Here is a 21,517-nt window from a genome sequence, read left to right on the forward strand (position 1 = left end):
TATATCCATTAACCAAACCTATATAAACATTCAACCACCCTAATAATGGTTTTCAGTCACGTAACAATTTATTTTTATGGTTCATTATATCACATTCGACACTGTTAAAATTACAATGCTCAATTTGATAAGTACACGAATACTTAATACCGTTAAACATTTATAAAACTTTTTTATAGCTTTCATTTTTGTTTCATTTTTTAATTTTAATTATTACAGTACTTGCTATTATAGTAATATATGTTTTTTACCTTTGATGTATCTTTAATGCATTACATTTTAGTAGTATACTATATTTGGCAGAAAAGCGTTATGTTACCTACAGTAAACAATTACATGTTCGTGTAATACAATTGTGATTCCATACAGATGAATAATTATTTGTTAGAAAAGTTCTATCGATAATAAGGTACTTAATAAACATTTCAACCTCTAATAAAATAGTAAAAATCATTAAATTTGTATATTTCTAAAAAATAAGGTCGAATGAATTTGAAACTTTAATTTTTTTACATATGTTCAATTTCAAAAACTGTACACTTAATTTAAATATTTGTAGTGTAATATAAGCTAATTTATTAAATATTCATATTTTTTTTTTTCATTATAGGCACATAACGATGGTTGTACCCATTCATAAAATGTATCGGATTAATCCCATAATCAAAGGTATAAAAATTTCACTAGACAATAGAACAATAGGTTTATGACTTACGTAATAGTAAATGTACATCATCCCTTCTCTCAATTTTTCTGTTTAACATTTTATTATCAGTTCTGATGAATGGATTTCAACTAAATTAATGATAACTAAGAAGTCATATCACACATTCAGAACATTCAAGGTTTATAAGCAGTCACAATTTACCGGTAATCACTTGAAATAAAATTATAACAATATATATATTGAACCATATACTACTTAATAAGGAAATATTTGTTTTTTATATCCATGATCATAATTTCCACCATAATTAAAAATATCAAAAAAATAATCTCGTAAGCAACACTGATTGATATTTTCTATGTAAGAAACAAAATTGAAAGGACATGTATTACAATACAAAGGAATCTTTTGTAATTGTTTAAATGCTCTAAAGCAGGACCGGTGCTAAAAAATATTGATAGGAGGGGGATTTACTATAAATATACAAATTTTCCGATTACTTTCTAAAGAAAAATCGTACAATACTAATATTACGTAATTTGTTGAAGATACCAACTACTTTTCCTTTAAATTGGTTATTCATATGTGGGGTGAGATATTCAACACTTTTACACTGGTCCTGCTTTGATATACATAGTTAATATATAAGTATTATACATATGCTCAATAATTTTGTATATGAAAAATTCAAACATATCTACATTTTTTATGATATCACAATTTATAAAACACCGAACCATTGAAATTATATTTTTTTAAATGTTAAAGTTTACTGATCACTCTCGGAGTAATTTTAATGTCTACACATAGCTTAAAAGTGCATTTCAGCTGTTTGTGACACAAAAAATATGCACTCACAAAACAAACGTCACAAGCGACGATCGGAGAAATTATTCATAGGTATTCCGTATTCCGTATTGCGTAATGGAACTATTCGTTCTACACATAACACTTTGTAGTCAACAACTACGAGTCGATTGATAATCACATGTTTTCGTTTTCTGGTATCACATTTTATGCCACTTAAAAACGCCATTGAAATAAACATCAAATACTAGTACACTATAAACAAATATTATATTTTTAGTTGTAAGAAAGGTTCGTTTTAAGATCTCTAACCGTTCATTTTGTAGAATGGTTCGATGCTATTTGAATCCATTCGGAGTTTCAAGTATTAAAAAGGACTGTGAAAAAATATTTCGTAAACGAAGAGATTAAATCGGATTAAGCGCTATGAGTGTATTCGTTATAATGAACTGTTTCGAAATACCTGCATTATTTGGTTGAAAATGTATGCGTTTCCTTACGTTGAACCGAGAATTCCGGAAATGACACCACAACATTATATTTCACGCCATTTATGTACCTACATCACCTTTCGCGTAAATATCTCACGTGCTTAAGTGTTACGAGTGTTCATTTTCTGAATGTCAAGAGCCCTGAGATTTTTTTAGTTCTCATAGTTCGAATGAAGGTAATGGATTATATAGTAACACTGTATTGTACCAAATGCTAAACCTTATGCAGTACGTGCATTCATATTTTAGTGGTTACTACAAAAAAAAAAAAAAAAAAAAAAAGAATAAATAAGATCGATTGTATAGTATTGTCAAAAACCACTTGCATTTGTTGATTTCCGTCCGGTACGTTATAACTTTTTATTAGGAAAGAAAAAAAATACTTTTTAAAACAAAGTCAACATATAAGTATGTACCAAATTATTTACTTTGATCAGTATTAATATAAATATATAAAAACAAAGGAATTATAAACAACTGTACAAAATTTATAAATTGTTCTTGCACATGGTCGCAGTGTTTAAAATAATAGTTTATAGTGTTTTTAAACAATAATTATGTATTGAATAAATATAATTGTGTGTGCATTTTCTATGCAACGCGAAAATATTATTTAATAAACACTTCACATTATACTGAGTGTTTATCTACGTATTAATTGAACGAAAGAGTTGTTTCTTAAAGCATACTATGGTATACTATGATAAATCTATAGATACTAAATTGAATTAAAGAAATTCGATAAATAGTTATAAAAAATGTTTACTGTGAAAAACTGGGAAATTATTTTCCTAATAGTCCTCGTATAATCAGTAATAACTATTTTTTCTTTGTATAATTTCTGAATTAAATACGTGATATTCAGAAATTATACAAAAAATCGCCACAACTACCAAATACAACGTCTAGCTAAGACATTTTTTTTCGTGTTATAAATTCTCTCAGTCAAATATTGATGGATTAAAATTTTTTCTAGAACTAAAATACAAATTTCAATATTCATCAATAACTATTTTCAATGTTCACCAACATTTCCCTGATTATTTACTTAAATTCTCAACAAATGAACTAATTTGGGTTATTTATGAGGTTTTAAAAAAACAACGTTTTTATACAAATGATTATTGCCGTGGCAAATTTTTTTTATTTTCATATATTTTAAATTATTTACGATACGTAGAGATTTTAGAACCATTAAAAACAAAAAGTATGAAGTTGTAAAACATTATAACATTTTATATTCTAACATTTTATCTCAGTGCAGTCCAAAGTATTTTACAGTGTTTTTTGCATTTTGCATGAATTATTTGTCTTATTAGTTTTATAGGTTAGTTGTTTTACGACCGAATATACTCGTATAATGTTTAAATGGAGTATAATATTATGTTTGTATCGTGTATTGGATTTCGAAGTCAAATTAACTTATAAGGCTTTTGATCAAATTTCTTAGGAAATAACTAATTAAAAGTCTGTTTTCAATTTTTCGCGACCAAAAACTTTGGGATTAAAAACTTTTGAATACACTTTTTTTTTTTTTTTGAATACAACTTTTAAAGTATACAGTAAGAAATCTGTTAAAATTTATGTCACACATATTGTATAATATGTGATATGTGCATGAATATATGTGTATGTGTGTGTGTGTTTTTTAAAAGTTTAAAAAGAGCTTTTGATGATATTTTTATCTAATTAAAATGGAAATGAAAAACGATTTGCTAAAGTATAGTAAGTATAACAATTTATACAGTGCATAATGTTACAGCATAGAAATTGAACGTTGGTAAACGAATGATGATCTTGGGTTTCTTAAGAACACAATGTGTGCTTAATCATTCGACAAATTAAAAACATTTAAAACCATTGTTAATATCGGAGAAAATATGTTATATTAAGTTTTGAATTTTTTCAAGTATTAAAAAAAAATTCATTGAGTATAGTAAATGAAAAATAACCCAAAACTATATTACTGCATAACTTGCATTACTTGTTAGGTCACATGAATGGGCATATTGAGTGATTATTCATAGGCGAATAAAAAATGTATATCTGTGTGTGTGTCACAATGATCTTTTATTTTTTAATGCAGAGAGAACCATTTATCTTGGTCCACACTCGTTCGAAATTTCTCAGGTATCTTTTTTCAGAGTTATATATTATATACGTGAGCGCGTACAACAGAACATAATTTATTGTACACTCAGTTGAAATTTCCAAGTTAGGTCATAGTTGTATATAAATAATTTAAATTATCACAAAGTGTAAATCACTATATAAGCATTTAAAAATTGTTGTATAAAGATTATTTATGAAAAAAGTTGAAAACGTTAATCTTGTGTAATATGATAGCTGTGCTTTAGTTATAATTTTAAATATTATAATCATACGGGTTTATATATTTATATATATATTATTATTAATATATTTATATAAATATATTGATCATAAACGTCACATATCAATAATACGATCATAAATAGAAATCTATAACTATATTTCATAATTCTAACTTCCTACGATACCCATGTTTAATGTATTCCATCTTTCGTACTTGTCAATTTGTCAAATTTGTCATTTCGATTTCGAGCATCAATAATATAAAATCCGATTTTGAAGCTAAGAATAAATAATTACACTTGAATTATTTTCACGTACCATAAAACGTACCTATTTGGTTTAGTGATTTGTTTTATTTACATACCATGGTACGCACTATATAATAATGAAAAAAAAAAAAAATACTAGAACAGGACTCCCGTGTACATAGTTACTGAATAAAAATATACAATAAAATAGTATGAAAATGCGAAAGTTGTTCTTTCAGTTTCGGTAAAGTTTCACGTTATGTACTCTTGAAGATTACGAGTTTACGCAATTGCACGAGAAAGATTTTTTCCGTAGCATACGGAAAATGAAAATCATGCACACTTTCTATATACGTTTCTTACAGTAGTTCATGAACGTGGCCAAAATACCATATCGAAAAATATTTCCCTTTTTATATATTCCTGTAATTTATTTCATTTTTTTTTAGTTCTTTAAGTGTGTACATATTTAATGTTATTTGTCGATAAATATTTACTGAATAGTGCTCCTTAATCCCACTCGCCACCATAGTAAGAACACGTAGATTTTTTTTTGTACGAGAAACATAATTATTTTTCTTTCAACTATTGAACCATGTTAGTATTAATATCCTACGCATAGTGCTTGTTATTATTAATGATATTTCAAAATGCTATGCAGTAGACTAAGAGAAAGAATTGAAAAAACTTATTTTAATAATATTACGTAAACTATTCGACAATTATTTTATACTTTTACAAAAATTATGTCACCCAAAATTGTTGTTCGAAAATAGTATATATTCTATGACATCATTTATTCACTGTATGTGACAACTTATTATCACCAGTTCTCGAAGTAGGGAGAACGGAGAGATGGCATCCTCTACTTTTTTGTATTTACAGTTTTCATCCCTCTACTTGTTTTGTCTAGAATAACGCATTCCTCCTAAGACTTGTATTTTAAAATGATATACTTATTATCATTTTTATATTTATAAGAAATTATTTTTTTTCGGTGAAAATAATTGTTTTTAACATTCAGACCCGGGCGCCCGGCTTATCGTGTTGTTTAGTAAAAGCTGTTTCGCAATCCGTAATATACCCGTATTTAGAGCCACGGACTAGGATAATATACTTTATGTGAACTATAAAAAAAAAAATATATATATATTATAGGTACACAAGGTGTGAAGAATGTTATGATGATATCAGAAAATTTGAATTGTAAGGCATCCCTCCACTTATCTTGAATCATTTTGACCACTGATTATTACCCTATAGTTCGGAGAATGGTTAAAATATTCACCAAGTTACATATACACACTAAGCACCATGATGTGTATTTTAAACATTTTTTTGTCTGTTTACACGATTTCGACCAGAAGGTCTGATCGACACAATATTTGAAGATTTCTAATAGTTAATTTTGGATAGTTGGTACTTTTAGAAAGCATCTTACAAATTTCCCAACAGTTTTAATAGTTGGAAAAAAAATGCAAAACCGGAAATATTCACGGCACACCAGTTTTCGGAAAAATCGAATTTTTATTATCATTGTAACTAAATAAATAATAATCGTTGACACTTAATATTTTCATCAAATTCCTATATAGTGCTACGATGGCTTAGTTTTCAATTTATTTTGAATTTTTTTAAGTCATTTAAAAAACTTGAAAATTTCATGTTTTATTGTTTTTTTTCGTAAACTGTCAATAAATTATTTAGGTTAGAAAAATACCTTGAAAACATATTACAAAGTTCTTCAAATTCTATACTGGTTGATAGAAAACAAATTTAGCTCTATTCCATAAAAAAAATTTAAAGTGTTAAATTTTTATGGAACTGAGTATTTCAAAGAATTTTAATTAAATTACTGTAGTTATTTAATTGTTATTGTTTAAATATTAGTCCTAGTATTACTAACACGAAATATTTACTGAGTACTTATATTAGAATTTTAAAAACGTTTAATTTTTTCCTAAATATTTTAATTAAATTTGTGCTGTGTATAGGTTAGCAATTTTTAATGATTTCCAAATTTTAGTCGTTTGTAGTATGATAATATGGATTTGGAGAAATAATAATATCTATATCTTAATTATTAAAAAATATACTAAGTATAAAATTCAAATAATTCAAATGCAAAACCCTTCATTACCTTCATTACACTTACTGACTAAATTTTTTTGTTTGTTTATCAGGTCTTAGATATTTACTTATTTTTTTGTGAAATTAATGTCACGTTATTTTATCGATATCAATGTTACTTTTCTTATCACTTAAATATTATTAAATATTATAATTTGTCACCAACAATATAACATTATTAAATGAAATTATTTTGTTCAAATAACTAGTTTTTATACATTTAAAATACGAATAGAAAAAAAAAGTTAATTAATTCGATGATATAAGATCATAAAAGTAAATAAAATTATAAAATTTGTGTAAAAGTTAACACACTGCACACAAACGAAATGTTTTCGCTCTAAAACCCAAAGTCATAGTCATAGTCATCACTTATTCAAGTAAAAAGTTTATCCGTTTAATTCCTACCTCACTAAGAATAATGTATTAAGTAAATTACACTAAACTATATACGTACCAATCCAAATAAAAGTTTATGGTTTATAGTTGAATGTTTGAACGCTTTGTCGTTCATAGAAAATACTTGTTTGGTCACTCGGGTTAGCTGGTTAGAACTTTTGCACCGAAAGTGATGTTTGTGTACATACTGTGCATGATATAAGACAGAACGAGGCGAAATCAACCACGTTAAAAGTGAAACATTATTATTTGTAAATCGTAACAAACGTAATTTTCAGTAACAAATTGCGTTTACTGCGAGATAAATACACACATATATGTATAGTATATATTTTATAGGGGCCTGTCTACAGAGGATTGCAGACGAGGGATGAATACTCATTATTGTTCTTTTCTTTCTTGAAACCAGAATTAATACAACGGAAATTGTCGCTATTTATTACCAAGTAATATTTTGATTTATATATTATTAATTTATATCCGTCTGAGTAAGATTACGTTTATCACATTATTTTATTTGTTTTTAATGTATCAACCACGAGGGACCGCTTTATCGTGGTCATAACGCGGTCGTAATGTAGACCGTCTGAGTCAATATCTCAGTTTTAGATAAGTTAAACATACACAATGAAATAAACAAAAATTATTTTAACAATATTTTAAACGTGCGAACAAAAAATATTATTCAAAAATAATATCTTATTTCAATACATTTTAGATAACCAAAGTATTTATGTTTCTTAACATACATATGTCTTATAAAAATTATTTTAAATATTCTATCCTACCTAAATAAATTATCTCTTCAACGATTTTATTGACTTCGTTTAAATCTGATGATGAACTTTCAATTAGATCATTTCAAATATTATTTTTTTCATTTATTTTATCATTTTGACATGTATTAATAAAACTCACGATGATATGGTTAACTATATGTTCTATTCTTTTATGTAATTATTTTACACATTTACGTAGATGCATAACATAAATCAAGACTCTTGACAGAAAAAAAAGATAAAAAATTATATAACATCAAATGTTGGTTTCACCAATAGCTATAATTCCAGTTTTGAGTGTATACAATAAAAATTTAACATTGACGATTCACCGTTTCATAAATTATAATTTCAATAGTTTATTGTTAACCTTCTTTACACACCTGAGCATATAACTCATCGATAACCAAATACATTTCAACTTAGATTATACCTCAATTACTTTACTTTCAAATATTCGATTTTTTATTTTCATAATGGAAGGAAAAAAACTTTTGGTTTAACGATTATGACGGTTACAACATTTATTCTTTGCGTGGGTAGTATTTTATGAAGAAACCTCTAAAACCATCATTTGCTAATATATTTTTGCAGTAATTATGTGTATAGTAAATAGGTATATTAACAAGTAACCATCCAAGTATATAGGTTATTATACGAATTAATATTTGATAGAATGTTGAAGTTCGATGACTTTAACTATAAATATATGAAAATGTCGAGTTATCAAATAATTTATTGATAATAATATCGTCTTAAAATATTAGATGTCACTTACAATTATTAAAATTTATAAACCAAAACAAATTATTTTTGGGAACACTTGGTAATTAAACCATTGATTATTTATTAAATATTTAAAGCTAAATGAAAGGTCAATTTTATATCATGTTAAAAGAAATCTTGATTGATATTTAATTTTTTTCTTTAACCATGTAGGTCATATTGTTACTCAAAATTTTATGAGTACATAATTGAACTTTGATTTTTTTTTTTTTTTGTCTTCAAACCTAGCACAGCACAATAACCACAAATATATTAACAATTATGTTCAAATCCTAAGTAAAAATTCAATAATACCTACCTATTCAATAAAGAAAATGATGGGTTGTTTTAATCATTTGATTTCCCCAAGAGTTATTGATTATGGTTATGAATATTGGATTTATTCAGTTAATACATACATGCTGGGAGATTATAGCATTCTGTGTTATCTCAAGAATAGTAGCTTTTTTGGCTTTAAAATTTTGAGTATGATCAATAATTGACCGTGAGATTTGTTTATTTTGTGAATTTACTTTAAAAATCAATGTGTAACTTAATTTTCATTAACATTGAAAAATATAACATACATTGAAATTTCTTAATCCACAATACTCATGGATAATACAAGTCATTGTATTAAGTTACATTGATGTACAAACATTTTTACTATCTTTTTTTAAGTACACGTAGTTCTGTTAAATTTTAGTAGACAATATTCTAAATTTATAAATTAAATAAAATTAAATGGTAGGAGCCAAAGTTATATTTATCAACTTTTTAAAGCAGGAACTATAAACTGTGTTTAGGACCAGCCTTAATACAGTTAATAAAATGAATCCTAAATGCATTTATACCAATAAAAATAAGATTATTATGTATGTATTTATGTAAGCTTAAATGTATATAATAAAAATAAAATATTCACTATAATATTAAAAATAAAAGCAAATTAAATAAATACAAATAAAATATTGCAATTTTGGATAGCTTTTCTAAGTATAAATACTATTGGTGAGTATTGGATAAGTAACCTATGCACATTTATAGGCAAATAATGAAAATTGTAGTTAAAAATTAAAATTAAAATAATAAAAATTATATTATAAATGCAAACAAGATGGATTAAATTTAAATTTTCACAATTTTAAATTCAATTTTTCTCAATATTTTTAATAAAAGTATACATAATTTAAAATTTTTATTTTAATTTAAAAGAAAATAAATTATTACCTTCAGTAAGTCCTATAACAACGAAGAGTTATAAATATTATTAAATATCTATAAAAAAAAAAATACTAATGATAATTAACTGACTAAAAGTATAAAAAAAATGTTTAACTTTTAACGGCACTCTCCGTGCACAGCTTTTATCGAGCACACATGTTTATTAAACGTCCGCGATTCTTTTTATGTTTCACTTATAAAACATTGTCGATTTTAACAAAATCAATACCGTTGAAAAGGGGAAAAAAAAGACGAATCATTAGTATTTCAGGTCTTATCCACTACGGAGGTCTGTGCAGCCCCAAGGTAAGAAAAATCACATTTTTAATTACCATTGCACAAAATGTCTAACCAAAATAATACGCTGCCGCGCTCGTTATCTAACCAAAATAACACGTCACTGCGCTCACCACCACAAAAGAAGCCATACAACAACAAGCCGATAACTCCAATTAAAATTGTAAATGGCAATCAAATAATTAAACAAAATGAAATAGTAAACACCGACCCGGACGATTTATCATCTGTTGATTGGACATTGGTAATGTCTCCTTACTCCCAAAAACGTCAGCACATTCCATCACCTATTACGTCTCCCAAAACCAAACAAAGCAATACATCAAGTCAGTTTACAACAAAAAATCGTTACGCCTCACTTTCTGAAAACTTATCTACTCAGGAAATGGATACTGATCAAACGTCTGAATTACCAAATACCAAACCACAATTACCACCTCCAATTTTTATCAAATCTGAATTAAACTATAAAAATTTCTGTGACGCTATCAAACTATTAATCGGTCCCGAAGAATTCTTTTGCAAAAGTCTTATAAATAACCTAAAACTTCAAACAAAATCGGCTGATTCATTCCGAAAAGTAACTAAACTGCTCAAAGAAAAAGGAGTTGATTTTCACACTTATCAAGTTAAACAAGATAAACCATACAGAGTCGTTTTTCGGAACTTACATCATACCACGCCTATCGATCTTATTATCCAAGAATTAAATGAAAACGAATTCACTGCAAGACAAGTTGTAAATGTAAAAAATAAAACAACAAAACTACCGTTACCCCTATTTTTCATAGACCTTGAACCTGACCAAAATAACAAAGAAATATTTAAATTAACTTCAATATGCTACACCAAAATTAAAGTTGTAGAACCACACCCCCGATGCCAAGATTTTGGTCACTCGAGAACATACTGTAATCACGCACCTCGATGCGTGAAATGTGGGGAAAATCACAATACTTCTGCCTGTTTAAAACCCATCCACCAACCACCAAAATGCGTACTCTGCGAAGGACAACACCCACCAAGTTATCGAGGTTGCGTTGTGTATAAAAATCTACAACAAAGACACCAGAAAAATAAAAATAAAATTAACCAAGATTTCCAATCTGATATTAAATTATTAAGTAACAATAATCCCATACTTGTTAAAGAGGTCTATTGCACCACCCCAAATGATAATATTAATACTAATAATCAGCCTCACACTCAATCATACGCAGATGCCTCTTGTCAATTTAATAATACAAAAATCCATGAAAAAATCACCAATTACTTTTCCTAACAGCTCACCTCATTCCTAGATGATTTTAAATTAATTATTAATCCACTTATTTCACTTCTCCCAACGGTTATCAACAAACTTTTAATAAAAAATAATGAATAACTCCACCCAATCCCATCCCTCATTAAACATTTTACTCTGGAACGCAAACGGTGCCATTCAACCAAACAAGAACTTCATAACTTATTATTTGAAAAAGAAATTGATATATTCCAAACTCGACTCTCATAAAAATCCTCTTATAAAAAATATGTCTTTTCACGTTCTACCTGGAAATCCAAAACGACGTTTAAAAAGGAACTGATCCCGTGACCTATTATAATAAATTGCCAAATTACAAATTATGAGGGTGTTGCCAATGGGCCTCTCCCCCAATCATGCTATTCATGCTATTGTTATTCATAATATTTATCATATTTACTTATTGTTTTTGTTTTTATGTATAGATTGTAAATTTCTTTAAAATAAAAAAAATAAAATAAAAAAAAGAGATCTTTCTCGTCTTCAAACTATTTTAATTTCTTTGATTAATTAATAATCTATGATTTTACATCGAGCTGTTAAACCGAGTAAACGCAGTAATAATATAAATTATACGGGTAGGTAAGCAATTAATAAAAAATACTTTCGAATTGTACCTTTATTTAAATAATATGATTTTTGTTGTGACAAGTTATTAATGTACGTTCATTTTTAATCAAATTCGTTTACGCTAATTTCTAGTCCAGTCTTCTTTTTTAAAAACTTAATTTTAGTTTGTGTTCACTCAAGCTATATTAATACTTTATATACCATACTCTCAGCTATAGTTATTTTACTTGAATGGCTATGTTGAGTTAATATTTATTTTTTCCGTCTGATGTGAACGCTATAATTACCACTATTATAAATTGCTCACTTTTATAACGCATATAATTTCTACATTATTCTTACTGCTCTTTAGGCAAAAGTATGATGTTCCTTTGTAAGAATTATTATGAATAAACATTTCAATGTATCATCGCAATATGGATTATACGAATATATTCACATGATTTCTATAATTTTATCGTTAAAAATTACTTACAATTATCCTTTTACCTTCTGAAATCTAACTTTGACTATCTTCACCAATTTCAATGTAAATTAAAAAAAAAAAAAAATGTATATCTACTTTACACAGTTGTATAATCATAAATTGAATTATCTAAAAAAAAAAAACATCAATAACATTTTTGTTTTGGTAGTTGTAATTAATTCAATTTTATACTGAACTACCGATATCATTGTCTACGATTATATTGAGCAGAATTTTGTTATAGCTCATAAACAAATATTTTATAATTAACTTATACTTATTTCTAATAAGTAAATTATATAACATGTAATAATGTACTTAGTAAAAACAATTAATATTCTAATTCACAGAAAATATATTTCTAACCTCTATTGATGCAACATTAAAATTATATAAAAAATTATAAAATATAACTCTAAATCAGATTTACCAATATATGTGTAATAGATAGAAAATATTGATATAGTGACAATACTATAATTATTATGATAAATAATATTTTATATTATATTAAAAACATTTGTATCAAATCAATCTACATAGTATTTTGATTTGTTAAGGCTAAAAAATAACTGATAATTTGGATTTAATAATTTGAATGCAATAAAATTTAATTATAATACGTGTTAGATATTGCATATGCAGTTAACATTATAAAGATTTTTTTAAATATTTTAACTTCGATGTTACATGAAAAATCGATTTGGTTTTACCACTCACATCCAAATCACTGAATCGATAATACTAAACAACTTATAGCCACTATGTCGCACTTTATCACATCAAATTTTATAATAAAACTAGTAGGTTTTTCTATAACTAATTTTTTTTTTTTTAACTTTATGAGTGTTAATACGGAAAGATGTAAAACAAGTGATTTTTCTCTCAAATCCTATTTAGATCGTACTTTTCCCACCCATCTACAAATTAAACATGACTCATAAGTCATGACTTACTGCACTATTAAATAATTTGACAACGGTTTTGCATGCGTTCAACGCAGTGACACCGATGGTCGTGGTACAAGACATCTTGTACTCGAAATCGATAAGTAGAATATTGTAAAAAAAATGTTAAAATCCGACTTGTACAATTTCTCATCCCCTCTGTCCCTTCACCGCATTAGGACCACGTCGTCCAAATTATATATTATATATTATAGGTAACTGAACGTTTACCCTGTCTATGTTCGCGAATGCAGCGTTCTCGAGAAATCGTGTATAAGGAAAGCGTCATTTATTTTCTCCCCCTCCCACTCACCATCGCTCCTTAACTTTCTTCCCGTCTCTCGCCATATTTCTCTAGGACAACGATTATTCTGTTTCGCAACAGTTTTTGCTTTGTGTATAATATTTTTCACATCGCCCGTTCTGTAATATCTTCCTTGCGAAAACTCCAGCTTGCATGCTGTGTAGGCGTGTGGGTTTGTGTGTGCGTTCGTATATAGACAATATAGGTGTTCGGTGGCGAGTACGTATAGTTAGTCCTCTCGGTCTTAATTTGCATACAAAGTGGGTGGTGTGCCGGTAGGTGGTGGTGTTGGGGGTGTCGGGGTTGGATCCGAAGGAATCGTGGGCATTGCGCCTGGTCGCGTTGACCCAGATACGCGCCGGGACGGCCAGGGGCGACCTATGCGAATCGAGGCGGCGCTCGGGCGTGTCGCCGAGTGCCAAGGACACGCCCACGAACGGATTCGGCGCTGCCGGTGTCCGAAGGGACCGACCGGTCGCACTGAGCGTTCGTCACGCGCCCGAGCTCGATCACCGCGACTGTAGCCGCCGCACTTTCCCCCGCCATCCCTTGCAGCAGCAGCAGCAGCAGCAGGAGGATCAGGTTCAAGATCAGCAGCCGCCAGAAGCCCCCACCCCCGACCACGGTACCCGCTGCTCTCACCGTGGCCGCCGTCCTGCAGCATTAGGACAGGACTGTCGCATCTGTCCGTCGCCCGTGTTTCTCGTCTCGCGCAAAACTCGCAGCGATCTCGCATCGCAACGCGTCCATTACTGGTCTGCGACACTAAACGGACGACGAGCACGGGACCGCTGCAAGCGCCGAAGACACATACCCTTATGACGTGCTCGTTCCGTTGAAAAGCTCGCGCGAGTACGGGGGTGGGGGCCACGGGATCGCGTGCGGCCAAGTCGGCTCTCGGGTCAAGGTGGAGACGAACGCGACGTACGCGACGGCCGACCAGGCCGGCGGACCTGCTGCTGCAGCGGCAAAAAACGGAGGCGCTGCCAGCTCCGGCGTGGGCACTCGGTTGCACACGGCCATTGCGTCCGTCACGGCGTCACCGTCGAGGATAGCCACCACCATCCGGGGCTTCTGGCAGACGTCCGCGGGCCCGGCTGCGAACTCGGTTCTAGGTGAGCACAAACCATTTTTTGTCACTGTCGTAGATCGTTCGATTATCGCGTTACCGCCATCCACGTCCTACCGGCTAACCTCCCACCCGTGCACCGTTTACCGGGACGGGATTTCGTTCGATTACCGTTTTCGATCGAGGTGTTTACTCGACATGATTATCGTTTTTCACCGGATTTCGTACGGTCCTACCGGTACGCTGAGTTGCTGCGCGATCGTTGTTGCGAAGACGGTTTTCGTCATGTACAAAAAGAACGACCCCCTATGGGTTCGATGATTTCGTTTGAAATGGTATTCTAAGTGCACGCGATTAACAGTTATAAATCGTTTAGTATAGCTCGAGATCTGATTAAAGATGTCGGACAAAAATACGGTCTATAGATTTATTTTTATTTGAATGTGTATTTTACTCAGCTGTTTTGTTTTAAAGTATATTTCATGCACATCTCAGAAACTCTTTGAATAAACTTGTAATTTTAAGATGCAAAGAACGCTACAAAGTTTTTTACAACGTGAACATGATCATATAATAACGTTTGTATAATTTAGAATAAGTTACAGAATTTGTCTTTTGAACTCATAGTTTCACTGCCGATAACCCGTTTATGCTCACCAGTTTACTCGCCAGTTGTTTCAACCAAACTTTTTCCTCTTTGCTTCTAAACGATTTTATTTTTCTAGAAAATGTGTATTTGCGTATACGAGAAAATTGTAGTTGATTATGAATAATATTTTTAGTATTCAATAGAATTCCGAATCTTTTGCATGCAAGTTCGGCTCCATCACTTATTATCATGTATGACTTACATATTGTCAAAAAATATACATTGCTTATGAGCATTTAAGAGTGTAGACAAGTAATAATGAAATTGTTTCATCGTTATATCTCGGTCATCTAATTAAATCTTCTTCAAGTCATGTCATCTGACTGTATAATTATATATTCTTTGACATTTCAAAGTGTATATATTATTAAATAAAGAAATTGTTACTGTTAGTTTAAATCAATATATATTTATTGATACGTCAATGATATCAATAATAGTAAATTTAATACTAGGTTAGTATTTCGGTACACCATTTTTCAAAGGTTATAGAAAGATGAATAGAAAATTGTCTTCTTTCTCTGGGTTACATAACTATCTATTTATATCTGAAATTAAGAAATAATAAAAATGCGATGAAAACAAAATTTTTGATACATAAGGATTTAGAAGAATCAATCATAATTTAATTAATTAATTGTAATGATATAATGTATAACAAATTATTATTACGTGGATCAACGTGTAACAAAACAAAAGAAAAATTGTCAAAGTTTTTACCGTTATGAAAATGCTGTGTTTAGAATCCGTCCATTGAAGTCTTAGGAAACATACATACAATTCATAAGGTGTAAAATAATTTGATTTAATTAATTTAATTCTTTCTTTCTGAAATACCGATTTTTCATAGAATCTTTCTAAGTATATAAAAATAATATAAATCATTATATTTTATTCAAATTGTGTATCAATCTTTTGATAATCACAACTTTATCTAGTATGTTATCACATAGTATAACACAAATCTTAAATTTGTCTTTTATCACAGTTACATTTATTTAAATGGAAAAACATTAAACAAGTTTTATTAGTTTACTGAAATTCCTTTTCTTACTCGAATATTAAAAAAAAAAAAAAAAAATAGACCCACCTAATTCTTACTATTAGGTAATTTCTGATTATTTTAAATTGATTTAACTTTATTTGTATTCTGCAATGTCTGAAATTCATGCAAAATAAATTATCAAGTATGCTTTCCCATTAGCTTATGGTTATTAAGTTTTAAAAAAAATTATATTTCATTGTTTCACACATCAATTTTGACAAATTTAGAAATTTAAAATAAATTAACTCAATGAAAACTTATTTTCTTAAACCATAAAATAACTTTAATAATTAAATAATCTTTAACATGCAAATTATTTCATAATTTTTGATTGGTTGATAGTTAATCTATATAGGTACAGTAGAAATCGAGAGCAACAAAACTTGAACAGTTTTTTTTTCAAGATGAATAAATAAAAAAACTTTATTAATTCCAAATCGATTTCTATATTTACTAAGTTATAAGTCTGATTTAAAATACTCAACTATTAAGTCTAATTGCGCATTTAGAAATTAGTAAATTTAGTTTTTTTTTTAATGGCAATTATGTAACAAAAACTATACGGGGAATTAATACGGTCATTCAAGAATTCCGTCGGAATAAAGAATAAGTAGTTTAAAATATAAATCTGAAAAAAATCAACATTATATTTACATAATATGTTATTCGATTTGCGGAAAACTGCAGTGCCGAATTAATAATACGTGATCTACCACCAACAATTTAATGAATCGACACATAATTGTTGTCATACATCCTTTTAAATGGACATTGTCACTTCAAAAATATGACGTAACTGCGTCTGTCTAATACGAATGGAACACATACCTCACTGTCACGTATCTACGGGGTAATCAGTAAGATAAACTACGTATTTGTATAAGATTTCATCACACACCACCGTCGTCCTTGAATGAAGTTCGATTCAAAACTGTCGTTTACAATCTTCTCCAAACCCCCACGGCATTTAGGATCCAGATCAGGAAATAACCTAACACAGTATTCTTTGTTTTAGCACGTCACGATTTGTGTTCAAATCAAAAGATTATTTTTAAACAACCCTGTGTCGACACATTATTGCGATTCGCAATTAATAAACGCTCTATCACTAGATGTAAATCGTCAACATACGAGTAGGTGTGATTTGAAATGTCTATTAGAACAATATAATTGTATTAACTACGACAGTTTCAGTTATTGAGAATTTATATATTCGTCTTACATTTTGATCTGTAGAAACAAAGAAGTCGGAAACTCCTTAATTGCATTAGTTGTTGGGACTTGATTGTACATATTTGAAAACAATGATTATTTTATTCGAAAACGACTTCATGTGAAAGTTTATGTGACGTATATATATATATATATATATATATATATACATTAAAATAAGTATACCTTCGTAAACCGTTAGTATCCATGACAATTTTGGTGTAGTTCTAAATAAAATTTAAAAAAATTAAAAATAAATAAATTTAAAAAATGTATAATTAATTAAAAATATATTAATTTTTTAAAAACACATGACTGAGTTAACTTTTTTGAATTGATAGAGTTAGTTTATAAGAATTAGATTATTTTTAAATAAAACTTTTAAGTTACCAAAGACATTATTGTATGTAATATAATTTCCATAATATCCAAATATGTTTTTGTTTACTTATGTTCAATTTTTTCTTGCATTTAGTAGATATCTTAAGAAGATCAAAAAATATAACCTTACTAAAATACCATCTGTGACCTATTTCTAATCTAAGAGGTTGTATTAATCTTTTGGTGCTGATTTCATTTCTTAAAAGTATTTTCAGCAAATAAAACCAATACATTTTTACTTCCCTCAAAATCTAACATTATTTTTATCCTATGAAGAACCATATATTTTCTTAGTTCATAAAAACTTAATTTTATGATAAATAAATCAGTGAAATTATATATGATATTATATATCACATAAGCGAGTCGAAGTAAGCAAAAACATGAGGTGAAAATTTACAAAATTTAGAATAGACCTGAATTCATGGACATGCGAAAAAAAAAACAAAAAAAATATACAATAAAATCTGCTGCTTATTTTCGTTTCACTTTAAGGTTTATGACGGCAGGAAGTTATTTTATTTTCTGGAAATACAAAAAAAAAAAAAATAATCGATTTATATTATTTCGTTTTTTTCTACAAAGATTAAATATCAGAATATCTTTCGTTAGAAAAACGAGCAAAAATTAAAAAGTTGTAACCGATACAAAATTAAGTTTTCATTTGCCTTTGATGGTATTTTTTATTTTTTATTTTTTTTATGTCTTCACTCTACAATTTCAATGTGCAAATGGTTTGTCTTTAGTAAAATAAGAAAACAAAATACTGAGGTAGAATATGAGACATTTTTCTTTAAATATAAATAATATAAATTATATGTGAAATCAGTTTGATTATTACATAAAAAGAATACCGACTACATAAGTGTTAAATAAGTGCTATATGCTTGATTAATATATGATACAAGATGTGAAAAAAAGGAAGCTTTTTGCTTGATATCAATAAAATATATAGTACACAAGTGTGGTACTCTATTTTAAATCTAGAAAAATTGTAAAATTACAATAATTTATACACTATAATAACGTACAAAATAAAAATTTTGTGAATCGTAACATGTGACATTATTTTAAAACGATTGATTGCAGATGTTAAAATATTATAATTTAATCAATATGTATGGCAAACTTTTTTTTAGCATTTCACTCCTAAACCCAGTTTAATAAAGTACCAAACTAATTATTTTGTTGTTCAAAGCCATAAAATAATTGAAGAAAATATAATAAACAATATCAAGATTTGATAAAATTACTTATATTTAGCTATTTATAACTTCTGAACAATATTTAATTTATTTAAATCTTTAATTTTGGTTAAATTTTGTTTTAACGTAAAAAAGTTATAGAAAAATAACTAAGAATTATAATCCGTTATTTTGTGTGACATAAAATTAATATATAAGTTTCATAAATTGATATAAGCCAACTTTTAATTATTCTAAATATAATTTATTTCTAAATCAAAATTATTAACTAATTCTTTAAACCAATAACTTATTTAAAGATTGCTATTGCAAATTAATGATCGTGTTTTAACTGCAATCGAATTAAAAGTGTTCTAAATTGTTTTAATTTTTTTATTTCTGTAACTGTTTGATCCAAAATTATTCACGTTCCTTTTTAAATTAAATATAAATTGTAGAAAATAGATCCCTAAATGAAATTATAAATTTTAATTATTTGATATTTATTTTATGTTCTTGGGCATAAATTTAGTTTAAAATATTCTGTAAAATAGAAATCATCTAGACAAAATATTTATAAAAATATATTACTACGTGCCTATTGAAAATTTACAAATTTCGTCTTTGACACGTTATACCACCTAAGTAAAATAGATACTTGTAGTTGTTGAATTAATATTCATGACTGATATTGAAGACAGTTCTTTAATATTCATGTATTTATATACAGTAGAAGCTCTGTATAACTTCAATGTTTAGCTCATTATTCACACCTAAAAAAGAAGATTCGATTTTGTTCGTAATTAGAATTAATAACCACTGAATGAACCATTGGTTATGTTCATTAGTGAAAATTCGTAAGTGTATAGCGTAATTAAATGTAATAAATAAAAAATTATCAAAAACCAACTGGTGTGAAAACATTAGAAATCATGTGTTTCAACATTTCAATCGAGTTGCTAAGACTTTAAATACTTCAACGTATTATTATGGTGACATCAAAATCGACACTTGAAACAATTTCATCTCTACACTTTGATATAGCTGCACAGCTACTACAGTTTCTCAGTTTCATTCTAATATAACGCATAGGTTAAATAACATCTCATTCACAACTGTATATTAAATTGTCGTTATTACGGCGTTGTTTTTTATGAGTAGAAAGAATGACATGATTCATCGTGAAAAATTATGAATTGAGAAAATCTTATTCCAAGTTGTCGTATCAATTAAATGTGTTTGATTAACTGAACAAAAATCAAGTATCATAATACATAGGTGAATTGTTAAGAATACAATTGTAATGAGTTTTGTACCAACTCAACGAAATTAAGGATGGATGAACACAGAATAATTGCTGAAACTCCCATGGTTATTTTTTACTGAAAATACTGGACAATACAAGGTCTGACCAATAAGTAATGAGACTGTTTTTTTTGCCACGCTTGTGGTAACACTACGAATCTGAAACTTCGTTCGGTTAATCTCTCATCTCTCCTCTATCGATGCATGTTATTGCGATTTTCGTACGATAATTAGTTTTCCAGTTGTGTTTTGTTTTCGACAACGTGTTTGTAAGGCGTGTCACAAATATGGAACAACGTAATATTGAACAGCGGTACGCGATTAAATTTTGCGTTAAACTCGGTGATTCCGTTATGAAAACGTACGGTAAATTGGTGAAAGTGTTCGGTGATGAAGCCCTAAGTCGTGCTCAGGTGTTTCGATGGCATAAAAATTTAAAAAATGGTCGTGAAAGCGTCGGGGATGAACCGCGAAGTGGGAGACCGGTTGAATCTCGAACTGACAACAATGTTCAGCGTGTGCGCACTCTCGTGCGTCAAGATCGGCATTTAACCGTTCGAATATTGGCTGATGAACTTAATTTGAAACGAGAAACCGTTATAAAAATTTTAACTGATGATTTGTCCATGAAAAAACTGTGTGCCAAGATGGTACCGAAGAACCTTTCGGCGGAGCAAAAACACGTGCGAATGTCTCGTATATTATATTGCGAAACTTAATTATTTAGGACTCTATGCTAAATATTCTATACTATTATGAACAGAATATTTGGTAAATATTAAGTGTTTAAAAAATGTATTTTTTTCAGTTGGTTAAAGCTTGATATTATACAGTATTTTCTTTTTACGAACGATCAATACCATTATGTAGTAATGTACCTACTGACGTTTCGTGCACATCTCAGATTCCATCTTCAAAGTGCATATTCGCATTTTCGTTGA

The 21,517-nt window shown here is 28.7% G+C and overlaps 2 protein-coding genes across 3 annotated transcripts in view; both read left to right on the plus strand.

The window, feature by feature from the left end:
- The first annotated feature begins 14,757 nt into the window (after nt 1–14,757).
- The window catches only part of LOC112682533 (vesicular acetylcholine transporter), a 67,266-nt gene continuing 60,506 nt past the window's right edge, over nt 14,758–21,517 (plus strand). Inside the window, exon 1 of one of the 2 annotated variants that reach the window (XM_025553163.1) lies at nt 14,758–14,846. The gene's annotated coding sequence lies outside the window, so the exon portion shown is untranslated. The remainder of the gene's footprint in view (nt 14,847–21,517) is intronic. The other variant, XM_025553162.1, reaches the window with a different exon arrangement.
- LOC112682551 (protein GVQW3-like) lies at nt 20,864–21,295 on the plus strand. Its single transcript, XM_025553181.1, has one exon. It carries the CDS (start codon nt 20,864–20,866, stop codon nt 21,293–21,295), a length of 432 nt encoding a protein of 143 aa, XP_025408966.1.

The sequence above is a fragment of the Sipha flava genome, unplaced genomic scaffold (assembly GCF_003268045.1).
Source record: "Sipha flava isolate LNK unplaced genomic scaffold, YSA_version1 206_pilon_pilon, whole genome shotgun sequence".
Lineage (NCBI taxonomy): Eukaryota > Metazoa > Arthropoda > Insecta > Hemiptera > Aphididae > Sipha > Sipha flava.

Coding starts and splice junctions, on each gene's coding strand:
- LOC112682551 (XM_025553181.1), top strand. CDS start 20,864: ATGGAACAACGTAATATTGAACAGCGGTACGCGATTAAATTTTGCGTT.